This window comes from Diadema setosum, chromosome 14 (assembly GCF_964275005.1).
Source record: "Diadema setosum chromosome 14, eeDiaSeto1, whole genome shotgun sequence".
Lineage (NCBI taxonomy): Eukaryota > Metazoa > Echinodermata > Echinoidea > Diadematoida > Diadematidae > Diadema > Diadema setosum.
Genome location: NC_092698.1, coordinates 13,973,595 through 13,990,072, shown reverse-complemented (window position 1 = coordinate 13,990,072; position 16,478 = coordinate 13,973,595). Strand labels below are relative to the sequence as shown.

At 37.2% G+C, this 16,478-nt stretch overlaps 1 protein-coding gene across 1 annotated transcript; it reads right to left on the bottom strand.

Annotated features, from left to right (window-relative positions):
* Positions 1–2,963: 2,963 nt before the first annotated feature.
* Positions 2,964–16,315, bottom strand: LOC140238026 (uncharacterized protein HI_0077-like). The gene is made up of 12 exons (XM_072317953.1): positions 16,191–16,315; positions 13,433–13,521; positions 12,178–12,293; positions 11,219–11,336; positions 10,126–10,241; positions 9,538–9,687; positions 7,981–8,148; positions 6,884–6,953; positions 6,098–6,176; positions 4,780–4,983; positions 4,094–4,154; positions 2,964–3,303 (listed from the first exon to the last, which is right to left on the bottom strand). The coding sequence occupies exons 1-12, from the start codon at positions 16,313–16,315 to the stop codon at positions 3,253–3,255; spliced, it is 1,347 nt and encodes a 448-aa protein (XP_072174054.1). The 3' UTR covers positions 2,964–3,252.
* Between the last annotated feature and the right edge of the window lie 163 nt (positions 16,316–16,478).

Sequence of the window (16,478 nt, the reverse complement as noted above, 5' to 3'; positions counted from 1 at the left end):
CAGGTTGGACTCGAACCAACAATTTCCTGATGACCTGACAGGCATTGCATCTGCTAGACTACCAAGCTTTCTCCAGACAGCTAGTGATGGTTCTTATCCTTTATACCAACTAATACTGTGTATCTGCTTAAATTAATGGATTCTTGTGTCATTTTTTTTCTTTTTTTTTAGCAACATGTTGACAAGTTTCGCTATAGACATAAATAAACATCCATTATTCAGTAAGGCAGTCAGAATTCATTAACTCATAAATTGATTCATACACATGCTATCAAGTGCCCAATATTGGTAATAAGAATGTAACTGACTTTCTACAAAATTCAGCAGTACTGTTTCATCTTATTTATGTTGCTTTATTTCATTCCCCCCCCCCTTTTTTTTTTTCCAAATGCTTGCACACAATAAATGTGAGTAACTTCACACCCTCAAAAACTAAATAACTTTAATCAAAGGCCAATTTATATGCTGGTGAAAATATTTCTGTCTGCCCCCTTCACTAATGCAGGATTAATGTCAACCAAAACAGCATGAATGCTTATCACAGTTCAATAAGATTTGCATTCATCCATATTTATGGCAGTGGTGTTGTGCAAGTACAAGTGGCAGCTTCAAAATCATTCCTTTTCTACCGGAGGACCCCACCATTACTATCCATGGCATTTCCATGTAACCATACACTCCTGGTTCAAGAGGGACGCAGTGGCTAAACCCTGTTTTTCAAGTATGTATACATTGAGCAAGATTTGAACCAATGACCTCTTCTTTCAGAGTCTAGACCCTCATGCACTATACTACAGTAACCAAAAAAAGATGATGACAAGCACATACATTTCTGGGGTGCATTACATTGTCTTGAACTCTGCATGCAACATACTTTTTATTTTTCCTTAAAAAAAAAAGATCAATATGTAACATCATTTCAAAGCCTACCTTGCAAGGCTACATCAAAGTGATATAAGACTTCATCCTATGCACTGTGAGATGCATTGAGTAGAGACTGGAGAGAAGCTTTATGTGAAGCAACTCTAACTAATAAGTCAAAATGACAGTGAGTAAAAACACTAAAAATAACTGAACAAAATTTGACAGTCCTTTCACTTCTCTTCTCTTGAAATGGAATAAATATGTGAAATGTGTTACAATGCATGACACAATAAACATTAAAGTAATTACAACACTCAAACCTAAAGCAAGAACATTAACAGAAACATCTGAATGTAAAGTATGACTATTACTGACCTATAGTCAGGAACCAGAGGTTTGTAGCATAGGCCTACTAGTAAAGTACTGAACCACACAAAACTCATAACTCAGTCAAGAGGTACTAAGCATAAAACAAAACAAATCCTGTCATAACCATTCCTGTCTGATTAATTTCTTTTTCTTTTAAAGTTTAACACTTTTTTTTCTGCGGTTTGGCAGCAAACTCATGCAAAGTAACATCAAGCAGTATCAGGAAATCTTCTTTGCTCAATAAAGCCTATCTTTAATATATACTTATATACTCAAGTACACCATAGTGGAAAATCATCAGATTGCACAGGTATATGGTAAGCTGCAACAACTTAGCAATAATGACTTGTCAAAGGAGACATAGTATTTCTACAAGGGCCAGTGGATTAAAAGAATTATTTAATATTATTCACTGGTAAAAAATTTTAAAACAGTAAAAGAAGAGTTGTGTAACAATGACATTGCCTTCACATATGTAACTGTTAACAACATCAAGTTTATGAAAACACTGAAATTCAAATTCCATAACTTCCTTGTACTTTGTGCAATATGACTGAATCTGTTTTGTATACTTGACTATACTCTTTTTATTACTGTCCACCTCAACACACACACACACAAAAAGGGTTTCCCTTTACACTGTACTCATGTAGATCTTGCTGAAGACAGACACCTGCCAATTTTCCTGTTAAAGGAAGTCCCTGAGACCATGACGTACAGGAAGGATACTAATAACTTTGATAAGTGAGAGTGATTCTTTTTTTCTTTTTTTTTATGGCTAGCACTGGACCTGATCATGACAGATTCATCACAAGCAGGACTGACTCAATTGAAGTCTAAACATAATGCATATACCAGGCATAAGAGGTTCTGGTTAAAACTATGTGCATGAGGTGACTTCAATAGCACAATTTTCTGAGGGGTACGGCTCCAAAGAAAATAGTGTTATTGAAGTCACTGAAGGCATATAGTTTAAGAAGAACCTCCAAAAATGGCTTGGTATATTTGCTTTATATCCCTGTGATGTCTCATACACTAAAATACGTACTTGTGACAAGGATGGTGCACATGTCCTCGGCAAATATTCCCTTGGCAGCAGGATGTACATTTTTTTTAATGATTTCGACAGGGAAATAGTTGAATCAGGATATTCATAGTGGAAATATGGTTTGTCACTTTCATTGCACTTGACAAATCAAGAACAAGAAATGATTTGTGAGGGATATAATAATAAACACTGGTTCACGACAATGGAGTTTCTCTGACACATTGCAGGAATGGGATGGTTCCTCTGGGAAATACAGTGTACTCCCATTGTAACGAACACAGTTACAACAAAATTCCGGTTACAATGAAATAAAAATTCAGGCCGCAACATTATCCTCTCTTTGCTTTTTTCATTGTTTATTTGTTTGGCTATAACAAAATTTCAATATAAGGAAAGAAAACTGCCAGTCCCGAGGACTTTGTTATAACGGGAATCCACTGTATGCAGTGGTTGATCCAGGTGGGGGCGCACCGGGCGTGTGCCCCCCTTTATTCTTTTTGTTGAAACAAAAGAAATAAAAAGAAAAAATGGTGGGGGGCATGCGCCCTCCCTCCTTCTAATTTTGTTACGGCGCCTCCCCTTTATGAAATTCCTGGATACGCCCCTGGTATGATATATGCACATCTCCAAATCACTGACAAGTACTGGCACAATGCATCCATTTTGTCAAGAAAAGGATGAGCTGCTGAGACTATGCCGGATGTCCATTTTCTCACCAAAAACCTGTCAAACAGACTCAAATATCTTACATAAGATAGTGCCTGGATACATCCTCTATCATCACGCACAGATGTCATGACCACAAGAAAAGTCTGCTGACCACATTTTACTACAGCACTAATATTGCACATGTCCAGTGTAGATTTTCATCATGACGTCTCTTCCTAAATGTGCTATACAATGTACTGAAGGCAGGCAAGTCCACGAGGATTCTAATTTATGCGAGAAAGTGAAAACTGGCCTGTTCATCATCAAGTCATGGTATTACTGTCAGTTCTTGATTTAACCAGAGGCAGATACCACTGTAAATGAAGATGGAAGAGATCAAAATGAAAACCATCAATATTAGACAAATGTCTACCACAACCCCCCCCCAAAAAAAAAACAATAACGTAACAAAAGAAATACTCCCCTCAATATATCATTCAAATGCTACGTGCCTCATATAATTATTAATTCATATTTATTGCATATCACTGTACAGTATGTGTGCACACAGGTACACATGTATGTGAGTATGCAAGTTGGTATGTATACATAAAAATTCATGACAACATAACAGGTATTCAATGGTGTAAACTGGTTATATACTGGTGCTGCTTCTTGACAGACTTACAAATCTAATAAGACAGTGATGTGAGAGTATTCTGAGGTCTCAGCAGAGAAGATAATTGCATGATAGTGGGCAGAATATTCATAAATGTTCCTTCCTGAAACTTGAGACTTGTAATCCACCTCAGTAGTATTTCAAACCCTCCAGATAAGATATTCTGTATGTACCCTCCACAGCAAGTAAGCATACTGTACATTGACTGAGTGATTATTCATGAATAAAGAATGCAACTTTTTGCTATCTGTGACAATCATAAGTAAACTCTTGTTGTGGCTGGCTGATTATACTCATGTGGAGTGGCAAATACTTAGAGAATGGTGCATTGCAATCACAACTGCAGTGCTACATATCCCAAGTAAGCAAAAGTAATTAAGTCAGTGATTTTCAATGACAGATTCCTCTAAAATACATCACTCATTCAATTGTGAATATATCTGCCAATTATTGACCACACAGGGTAAGAAAATGCTAGTCTTTACCTCTCTGGTCATGCCGGCAGTTTCACGCCCTTTCTCATTGAACGGCGGTTTGAGGTGGCCTCTGCAAAGAAAGACAGTGATATGGCAGCAATGAATGATTACTGGTAGTCACAAACATGAACACTACATACAATGCCTTTCAATTCTACAATAACGATTATCAAATTTTCATGTCATTAACGCTGCTCGCAGCAATGACATTACTGTTGTCATCATCATAATTATTAGAAGTAGTAAAATTCTTAATAGTAATGGTAATAAGAGCAATACTATTTCCATCTGGAATGGCTTTCAAAACAGAATGAATGGGAGTGAAATTTCATCCTCTTCCTCCAAACAAAGGACAAAGAAGACAAAGAAAACTAATTACAAAGTGACAAAGCATTTAGTTATATTGAATGAAGAAATACAAACAAAAGATACATGCACAACACCCCCTCCTCCATTATAAAGTGCAGCCATGTCTTTGCATTCAGGAACAGAAAAAAAATGCAACATAAATGCCAAACTGGTAAATAGCAACTGTCTGACATGTAATAGGGAACTGAGAAACATATCTCTGCATTTACATGCTGAATATTGCAACACTCGCTACACTATTTTAAACAGTTCCAGCACACATTGCCAAAATCAAGTACAGATTGTGGCATTATCAAAATGCAGTTCATGGTTAACATGACACCCACCTGAAGTGAGCTCGAACCAATTCATGGAACTTAGGGATGCAGTCGATGGGAGGGTTACTGTGCCTGCACACGTAGGTAAACCACTTCAACCCAGCAGCAACGTGTGTGATCTCATCAGTGTAGATAACTTCCAGGATGTCAACAGACTCCCTGTCTCCCTGACGTGCAAAGCGCTCTTGGGTCTTAGGATGGACATCTAGACCCCTGCAAGTTTTACAAAAAACAAACAAATGTATTTTGCACATTACACACAGCTTTGCTATATGTTATATTGCTATCTAAAGCAGAATATTCTTGAGTTGTTACTTTGTGTATTCTGAATTGATTGTTGCATTTTGTTATTCTGTTGCAGGACCCCCACGAATAACATTGTATAAACTACTGATGGGGCTACCCTGGTTAAAGAATAATGAATGAGTGAATGAATGAATGAATGAATGAACAAATGAATGAACGAACGAACGAGCGAACGAACGAGCGAACGAACGAACGAACGAACGAACAAATAAATTGGCAAACAAACTAGAGGACAGAGTCTTTCCTGGCATCCTTGCAAAAAAATGAACTTGTGTCTTTCTGTCACCAAACATGAGTTGTCCGGTATAAAACTGGAAGAGGAAAACTGACAGACTAATTACGTTTCTGCATTTGTTTATTCTCATTAAGCGCTATCATGATCAATCTTCCTGATTGCTACATCTTTCAAATGTCTTTGCCTGTGTGTACAGAACATACCTAAATTGGGGTGTTCCTCTCTCATTTTGTTTAGTCTTTTGAACACTGATGGTACAGTGTTGACTTACTGTTTCACCAAAATTTATTATTAGCATTGATTTTGCACACACTTTTGTTGTTTTTTAAACATCTTCAAGCAAAGCGGAGAAGAATAAGAACAATCTGTGGCAATATAAACTGATAGAGTGAATACACTCTAGCCCATGAAATGACTGTTACATTTTAGCCTTTCATCCGAAGATTTCCCTGCACACATTTGGATGCCACATCAGTCAGTAGTCAAGACTATCAAGACTATTACAAACACGGATCAGCGAGAAGCCTAAATGGATTAGACATTATGCACACAGGGAAATATCAATGCAAATCTCATGCATGGAGTCAACATAATAGTTTACTCAGTAGAACTTGCTTATCTCAAAAGGTGACAATTCTAACAGTTACTATGAGCACAGAGAAGCTCTTTTCAGTATCACTGATGCTTTGACAATACTACTAAGTGTTTAAACAAGTCAAAACATTATTGATCGTTGAACATGATAAGGACTGGAATGAACTATATTTTGCAACTTTGTTGATTTACCTTGCTTCATGCACCATGTGTACTACAGCCAGCCGGGCGAGTAGATCATCATTAGTCTCACTTGCAGACTGCCAAAGCCCTGCAAGTTGAACAAAAACATCAAGGTTGGATTTGAATCAACTTTCATATAAATCAGTCTTTTTAGAGCATATTCTCCTTTTAAGGACACTTATCAGAAATATTAAGCTACTTATTCTAGTCTGAATCTATTCTTCTATTAAGGCTCATTCTACCACGCTAAGAATGCATGAATATTTTCTATAAAGTGGTGAAATACAGGCACAAGTCAATGTTTAAAAAAAGGAATAGAAAAAGTTTTAGTTCTTTTATTTCCCAAGATACAACTTACTTAATCTACAATGGTTGCCTATTGGCACTGTAAATAGGGGTCTTTTTAGTGACTTTGATATCAATCAAGACATGCAAAAGTACTTCACTATTTCTTTGGACTGAACATTTCATTACGCTCTCTGCACAACGTATTTAAGGAACAATATGCTACAATATGTTTGCAAAGGTATCTTCTGCGGAGAAAATATCCAATATCTTGGGTATCCCCATGCTTTATCAAAATATGTCACCTAATCACAATTATAACATTACAACTTACTTCACATAAACACGAAGAACAAATATCAAAATTTGTTACTTGTATCAGTTTTGGTAAATCTGAGGGAATGAAATAACCCTGGAATGTCCATTTCAGCTTCATCAACAAGCTACTAAGCAGAGAGCACATAGTAATGAAATCGCAGAAACAACAAACAAACAAACAAACAAACTTACCATTGTGAACTGGCAGGGCTCCAAAATGACTTCCAAGGGCTTGTAATCTCTCACTCAGGATGGTATAATGCTGACAAGAAAGTTAAATTGCCTTTATGTCATTTAATATTGACAAAGAATATGTCTCAGAGTTCAAAGGCAAGAATATTCATCTTCATCACAATTATTTTGGGGGCAAATACCTCAACACCTGAGTTCATTGATATTCCTGAACTCTGAACATGGTCTGCTTGCCAGTACCACTTTTAGTGAAACGTGAAGTCGTGTCATTTCTCTTCGTAACTGTATGCGCTTTTAGTGACTTGCCTCAAATACACACTATTCCTGATGGAAATATACGGTATATAAAAAAAAAAACAACAACAACAACAACAACAATCAGATTTCTACATCGATAACTTTCAATATGATTGAACTGTCTGAATGCTATTTCAGGGTCTAAAAATATATCATCTTAACAATATTTTGTGAAGAACCCCATTCTTCACTTTGGTTAAGTGGTCACAGAGACATGTGGATCATAGTAAAGCATGTCATTGGTCTGTTTCTTCCAAGTTCAGCACTTGGATGCTCTTGGACCTGAATATCAATGTGTAAACACAATGGACAGAACTTGGAGGGAAGGGGTTCCTGACATGCACTACAAAGATCCTCATTTCTCTTTGACCGCTGAAGTAAATCAGATGGGGTTGTCTGTACGATGTGGGTAATGAGTTATAGTTTCATACCCTGAAATTGTATTTGAAATAATTCACTATTTTTAAAATTATCGTTGCAGAGGGTCCCATTGTGTTTTTTTTTTTTGTTTTTTGTTTTTTTTTGGGGGGGGGGAACATACAGTGTATCTTGAAACTCATAAACAGCTGTAGAGAAATAACTAAACAGCATCATTAAAGCAATTTTTAACTTAGTCTCATTGAGCATTTGGAGACTTGGTGTCAATTAATCAGAGACACACACATTCACTAAACTCCAGTTTCTACAAATGTGATGACATGTACAAATTACTGTTGTGGTTAGTACATAGCCAGCGCAGAAATAAACTGCTACAATATACCATGATAGGAAATCCAACAGTGTTTCATGAGCACAAGTACCTTGGCCTCTTCTTCCGCCACCCTGATAAAGTCTGTGAAGAATTCCCGAGGAAGTCTGGATCCATCACCAAGGACGAAGGTAGAAAATCTCGCCACAATGTCCCACGCCAGGTCAATGGCCCACTGTTCAATGTTGGCTAGTGAGTGCAGAACGGCTATCCTGCTTTGCTGACAGTTTGAAGATGAAATAAGAGAGAAAGGTCTTTGAGGTAACAAAAATGGTATAAAATTGGCAGTCAAAACCTTACACGTTCTGAAGACATTGGAGAGACAAGGTACCAGTATGCAGTCTGGCAATAAAGACCAAATCCTGCTATCTATCCCATAGGATTCTTACTTATACAGGAGACAAATCCTTGGCTACCGCTCCACGCCTATGGAATCAGCTCCCCCAGAGTATCCGGGAATCACCGTCTATGGCAGTTTTCCAAAAGTCTTTAAAGACTTTTCTTTTCAATAATTGATGAATCAATTACGTACATTTTGTACTTTTCATCTATTATTTTTCCTACTCCTTTAATGTAAGTTTGATATCATTTTGTAAAGCACTGTGAAACAAGTTATTTGTTGTATGAGTGCAATAAAAGTGCATGTACCAATATTGCATTGTAACAATGAGATCAAACTAGCATGTCCTAATGTTCAATACATGCATAAAGATTTTGAAATACGTAGGAATACATGTCATATATTTCGCAGGCTTGTTATCTTTGTGAATTGTGCAAATCAAGTGCTACTTTGCAAATTTCAGAACATGCAAAAATATTGACTCTGATCATGACATGAATGCGACGCACACAGCACACACATACTGGTATGCAGTACACAGTAGACGCGCAATAATACTGTATTCCACATAACCATTCGAAAAATTGTTGAAAAGCCCCCGATTTTTGTGAGAAATTAGACTTGCTAAAAATAAGATGCATACAGTAGCATGTAAATCTTCATTATATTGGTAATAATGATGATGATGATGATGATGATAACAATAATAAATACACTAATACCACTTGGAATAATGAAAAAAAAAAAAAGAAATCAAACTTCAATGATAGCAGTCAAAATCTAGAACTTACAAGTCGAAAGTTTTACCCCGATATTCCATCTGAGAAGTTTGACATCTGACACAAACACAATATATTATACACAGAGCACTTTTTATTGTACTGTTTTACAAACTATTTTGCTTTGACAAAGTATGGAACTCCTAGTTACTATGTCTGGAGAGCTCATAACCCACATATTTATAATGATATCCTCCAGACATTTCATACTTTACAAAGTTTCCATGCAGGAACAAAAAAAGAGAGAGAGAGAGAGAGAGAGAGAGAGAGAGACTAAAGCTAATGCAAATATCTGTGCTCCTGTGCATCGCTCATTCACAAACTTGGTTTGGTAGTCTGACAATACACTGCATTGAATGCCAGATGCAATTTGTGAAAGGTTCATCCAATCATGTCATGAAAAAGACCATTGGCACCAATTTGCGAAAGTTTCAAGCCACAAATGTTTCTGGTTTTACGGCATGTGGGTGATAAAAGATGGCATACTCACCAGTGTTCCTCCTCTCCCTCTCTTGATCTTGCCTGGTTGTAGGATTTGCAGCTTTTCATCCCGAGATGGCTGAGAGGGTGGTGTGCACTCGCCAACATCGCTGATTTCTCCTCCCAGCCACTTCTGCTGTACATCTCTTGTGATTTGCACCTGAATTTCATTGGACAAAACAGTGCAGTGAAGATGAACTGTTGCTTTCAGGCAATTCTACCACTAAGACAGCCCAATTCACCTGAAACTAGCTACCTATTCAGTGTAATAGTATGCTGGTGAATCATTAAACATTTCTAAGAAACATACATGTGCATTGCTTCATTATTGCATAATCCCCAATTGGCTCATGATTTGGATATGATATCTACCAAAAAAAAAAAAAAAAAAAAAAAAAGACACCAAAGGACATTTATATAATAATCTTGCTATACCATATGATACAGCATATTACATGATCTCCAAGCTTGTAATATAAAATGTAAGGCTTGAATTTCTGCTGTATTAAAACAGGTAGTCATCTTAAGTTTCATTGGACTGCAGAAAATTCAGTAGTGGATGACGGACAGAATCTGAATCTTTTTGTTGGAAAATCACCTTCTTCATTGGATCTGCCTCTTGGAGGATCCTTACAGCCCACTCACATAGGCTCCCATGGTCTAATGCTTCTTCAGATACAAGCCTTGTGTCTGGTGCCTTGTCTCCTGGTACTCCTGAGGAACAAACAATACAAAACAAACAACTTATAAAGACAACAAAACAACACGATACAAGGTGCAGGAACTCATTATAATATGTGGTACTGGGGGTTGGATAAGAAGCAAATCTGGGGTCACTGTGGCTGAAAATGACAATTTTGTGGTGTGAATACAACAGCACTTGATTCAGGGAGACTGAAAAAGAAGTATGTGATTTCCTATGCATTGAGGCAAGTGAAAGACTCTGCATGTTTCTAATTGCAATGACAGGAAGATCAAATTCTACTCTTAATCCCCTAAGCTCAATGCACAGTTTAAAGTAGTATGAGCTGAAATTTATCCCCTATCTTGGCAGGGGGGGGGGGGGGATTCTAGTTGAGGGATACAAACCTTTAATAAGATCAAACTATGTTTCTTTCTTTGGGTTGTTTTTGTTTTTTCCCCTTTTTTGGTGGTGGTTGTCTTATCCAATCCCTGCTTAAGATACAAAGCATCTTACATTAAAACATAGAGCAAATGCTGACACAAGTCTATGAAATGAGCAATACATTACATACACAATCACTTATACACTCTTCAGTTGACAAAATACCAGACCATGTCTTCACATCATTCATCAATGACAAATATAATGGGCATTTCATACACATTTGAATTTACCAAAAATTTACACTCCCTGCCCACTATATCATGGCTTGGTTGTATTTCAGCATTTGTGTAGAAACATTGTGCCCCCTATACAATGCCCTCTTATACAAATTCTACATTAAAATACCTAAAGAATATGACTGACAACTTTACTTTACACTTCCATTACACTTCCTATATCTCAACTACCTTTCATCTGTTGTATTTCAAGTGCATATGGTTAACCTCCTAAATGTCTAATACAAGTCACTATAAATGTGTCAAAGTAACAATTATTTGTCCAAGGTCTTGACTGTTCAGCTTTATAGATATGAAGTACCACATAAGTCACTTCAGGATATTACCGACAGATAATGAATCCCTGCAGTCATCGACCATTGCATCACTTCTTGGAACTATCAACTCAGATCTGGTGTAAACAAACACAGATCCTTCAACCACCTTGACCTCATAAACTGGTTGCTGTGGACACAGGAAATGGAAAATCCAGAACACACAATAAGCAGAGAGCATCTTTACATCCCGATGAAATGAATGGCTGAAAGCTGACATATATTTGCTTCACACATACTTATAAACGATAAGTCAGAATGATCTGCCATCAGTAACTGACTATAAATTGATCACAGATGAATATTACCTACAAAATAAAAAGCACCATGTACACTTCAATCAAAAGTTATAGCATTCATCTGTGATGCAAGATAGTCAAATTATCATTGCAAATGATGGTCTCATTCTAGAATAACTGGCTTAGATCTGTTAGATGACTAAGCATTTACTTGCCAACATAGCAGAGGTTATAGTATACCTAATTTAGGAGTGATAGTTGATTGTCGAGGTAAAAAAGCCTGACTGACTTCAGAAATGTTCTCATGAGTAACCAACGACATTATTGGGAAAAAAAAATTGAAAATAACAGCCATTATGCAATTCAAAGTATTTCCTGATAAGCACTGCATATCAGTACAAAAGCAGCCTTCCAGAGAAGTCCATCATACCCAAGCTTCACAACTCATGTTTGTGTTTCACATGTATATCAGCTCCTAACTGATCTATTGCTTATAGCATAACAAATTTTCCCTTTAAATAAATCAAAGTTTATTTTTCACCATTAGAAACAGCGTAAGAAAATATGCCCTTTTTTAAGTAACATTTTGGAAAAAGCATGCTGCTGATGATGATAAAAGAATTAGACTAACATTTTCCTACCACACTTTTATTTATTCTGAATACATAATTACCTTACAGTGAAAGCAGTATATAGTGTAAGAGCCTGTACAGGTAAGTCTCATCTTCTCACCTTAAGTCCTGAAGTAGATTCTCCATTGTCAAGTCTGAAGTCATAGTCATGCCAAGGACAGACCAAGCAGGAGTGACCTTCAATCTCCTCAATGTCACCCATATCAAGGGGACCACCTAAAACCAGACAATAAGATAGAGCATATGAAAATCATGCAATGAATAGCTGTAATTTACTTTTTCCAATATGTAAGGAATATAAAATACCCTAGAAAAATTCATCTTCCCTTTTAAACAATGAGACCAATTTGGATCTGAAATGCCAAATACCCCTTGCCAATGGTTAAACTGTAAAACTGAAGAAATACTTGCAGTTTTTAGGACTTAAATCTCTATGAATGGCTCTACAGAATTCTAGCATTGGTACTTGGGTTTTGATAAAATCTCATGAAGACAATTAGTATCACCTTACTTCAGGGAAGACTTCTTTTCAGTACTAGTACTACAAGAACAGAATGCAAATCTGCTCTAGCCACTATGTTATACATGTGTATAAATGCCAAATCAACAATTACATTGTACTATTCAAAGTCATCCTTCAATATCACTTGCTACACAAGGCCATCTACCAGGAATTGTTATCTCTCATTATATAATAGTCATTATTTTTTATTTATTTATTTATTTTTTTTTTTTGCTAAACACTGATTTCCCACATATCTCAACTTACACATAGTCTGTAACACCTCATGGAACCAGGAATTTAAATGAAAACAGACACAGCACAGCCCCCATCAATTTTAATGAAATCAAATTTCAAATATTAATGACGCTCATTACATGGAATGGCCGACAAGATTTACCATGAATCACATTCATTCATTCACTTCAATCTTTTGCTGCTAAGTTTTTGCATCTCTACCTGTCTAAAACATGATTTGAGATGTTTTATGGACCCTGGATTTACACACATATGAAAGCTGAAACAGTGAAACAGTAAAGCCCTTGCACAGATGAAAATGAAATTTCAAAAGAAAAACCTGATATCTAATAATGGCTGCTCAACTTCAACAAATGAATACAAACACTAATCAAATTTTGCACAAAGTCATATCTAATAATCATAAATGGCTGCTCAACTTCAACAAATGAATACAAACACTATATCAAATTTTGCACAAAGTCATATCTAATAATCATAAATGACTGCTCAAGTTCCACAAATGAATATAAACACTAAATCACACTTTGTACTAAGTCAACATGAAATCAAAAAGAATCTACTTCAATGAAACACAACACCCTTGGAAGGATACCTGCATGAGGGCAGCTTGCATCCATGGCAAAGAAATGGTCAGGGGGTATGTGAACCAGCACAATGTCTTCTCCATCTTCTGACATAATCCTGCATGAATGGTTGGAAAAAAAAAAGAATTGCGGCCATATTAAAGGGATGGTAAAGTATTGGTGGAGATGAGACTTGGGCTTTTAACTTTTTGCGACATACCAAGAAAACACTTATGATATAGTACAGAGCATACCATTTTAAGAGGAATTCAAAGTTTATTTGATGAAAATCGGGTTTGGAGTGACTGAAACATCCAATAACAAAGTAAAACAAAGCGATCGTAATAAAGTGTGGGTCCCACACTTTATCAGAATCGCTCTTTTTTGGATATCTCAGCCATTTCAAAACCAATTTTCATCAAATAAACGTTGAATTCCTCATAGAATTACATGCTCTTTCATATTTCATAAGAGGTTTCTCATTATCTCACCAAAAAATGTTAGAAACCTGAAATTAGGTCTCAACCAAAACTATATGATCCCTTTAAACTGATACGGATACTAAATGGCAAGTTTTACAGATCTCCTAAAAAACACCAAAAAACAACCTCTGATTACAGCACTTTAGTAAAGGAGACTTCCTTAACAGTTTCTGAAATGAAGAAGTTCTATTCTCTTTATAAATCAAATCATTGGTAGTGAGAGTCTGACAGGCGCTGCCCCAGGATCAGCTCTGTTGTTGAAGCTGCTTCCAAGGTTCCTGCTATTTTTCACTCTAGCAATATGAGCCTACCTAGTGATTCTACTGAACTGTTAGCAAGAAGAAGGGGTGCACCTCTTTTCTTGCAATTTGGCAGTAAAATTAAACTATATGTTGGTATGAGCATAGTCCCAGAGTAGGCAATCATCTTTAGCTGTGTTTTACCTGTGTTCCTTTCATGTGCAACCAACCTCGACCTCCAATACTAAATTCATGCAGAATGCCAAACACATCGAGAGAAAGGAATGGGCGTAGAATATACAGAAAACTGGCATATTTATATAGCACCACGCACAAACTGTGAGAGAAGGAAACCAAAATATTGGCCAGAGAGGGGATGATTCACAATCACAGAACCCAAGCTGTGTCATCCTAAGGAATACCATGAAACACAGAGGGCGCAGAAAGCCCTATTAACACATTGAGACGAGTCCCGAGTATACTCAGGCAAGTGTCTAGATGGGAAATGCATGTTGTAGCAAAATCAGCCCATCCTCAACAGGTTAAGCCTAAATTGCGGAATTTGTGTTTTGAACGGAACAAGACACTGACTTGTCATTGTCGTTCTTGATCATATTCATATGACCCATTAAGGCAAGAGTTCCATATGTACCCCTCATAAAACTGAAAAAAGTGATACATATAATATTTAAGTAAAATGATTAAATTTAGGTGGCTTTAGGGTTAGGGTTATTAGTGAGAGTTTAGGGTTGGGTTAGGGTTCGGGTTCGGGTTAGGGTAACATTGATGATTGATCTGTGTGTCCTGTGTGTCCTGAAGTCAGTCCTACTCAAAGGGTAACACAGACCCTGGAGTCCTAGGTTATGGGGGGGGGGGGGTTACATATGGAACTCTTTCCCATATTAATGATAGATATAAGTTGCTCTATTCTTGTGTCTTGAAATATTCTTTATTTCAAACTGAACTGTCCAATATGATTTACAGGTCTACCACTGCATTGGCAGGGCACTGGCTACTAGTGAATTACCTGAATTACCTATATGATGATCCATGATGCCCAGTAAGTTGAAGACTTGTAGATAGAGGGCCATTCAAAGGATTCAATCCCGGACTGGATCCCGAGCTTGATCGGAGTTCCAGATGATGTAAATTACTACTAGAACTACTGGTAAAATTTTACTGTATTTATACAAGTACAAGCAATGGCATTTTGAACTTACTAGAAAAGCACTCTGAGAGTGCAGACCTCTGCCAAGCAGCTACTTTCCACTGATGATCTTGCTCTTCCCAAAGATATTTTTCTCCTCTCCACGTCTGGGGAAAAGCTCTTTAATTCGGGCTCTTCCCTAATATAGAGAGCAGTGATTTCCACCCATAGGTATATATGCTGAAAAATTGCCTGATTTCCCAATATACATGTAGGTCTAGAAGCCTTTGTTACATCATAAACCCTCAGCTGCGCGGCACACCTCGCCCTAGCAGAAAGTGGAGCACGCACTTTAGTGTGTGTATGAAAACCTCAAAAATGCGCAGCTTGAACTCCCAAGTTCATTGACCCTACCTGCCAAAATATCAAAAATCCATCATAAATTCCTCAAAAATTCTCGGATCACTACCAAAATTTAATCATCTGTTACTTGAGTCATTCTCAACCTTTCCTGTAAGTTCCATCCAAATCCGTTCACTACTTTTTTGAGTTATTTTGCACACGGACAAACAAACAAACCAACAAACCAACGGTAACAAAAACATAATAAATTTTAACCTCCTCCCTTGGCGGAGGTACAGAGTGTAATTACAGTAAATTTAAATGGTCTTGCTTGAGAGGGATTCTGGCATGAAACTGAACTGGGAACTGTGTGGTACTGACTGTACTGACACCTATACTCACAGATGCTCTAGGGACAGATGATATACTATTCAGTATTATATCAACAATTAAATTACCCCGGATCATGATAATATGTTGATACCTCACTCCTCAACATGTAGCAGGAGGTGTGGCAGTGTGCCTGTGCAATGCTGTGACCTGTGTGAGTGTGTTCGTATACCTCAACTCAATTTACCTTGTGCACGTTCTCCTTTGCAGGTCATCTGCAGTCCCAACTCGTTGCCATCGGCAATTTTCAACCACGTCTCTGAGCTCGTTGACCAGCTCTTGATCAAATTCATTTGAAGAAGAATGAGCCATCTTAGCAGAGTTTTAAATTGAGGACACTGTGTTCAATGGTGTTGCTGTTGTTACCACGGAAAGGCAGGAGTGAGGGAGGGCAGCGCGCGGCGAGCGACGGCGACACAACAGTGAGCAGTGCAGTGCATGCATTGTAGCTTGAGGGCTAGGGGAAGCACCGAAG

Bases quoted from the DNA above. Each gene is read 5' to 3' on its own strand.
- LOC140238026 (XM_072317953.1), bottom strand. From the start codon at position 16,315: ATGGCTCATTCTTCTTCAAATGAATTTGATCAAGAGCTGGTCAACGAG. The intron at 9,688-10,125 runs GTGATTTTCCAA...AATGAAATTCAG, and splicing joins AGGCAGATCCAATGAAGAAG to GTGCAAATCACAAGAGATGT. The intron at 3,304-4,093 runs GTAAAGACTAGC...CTTCATTTACAG, and splicing joins CTGCCGGCATGACCAGAGAG to TGGTATCTGCCTCTGGTTAA.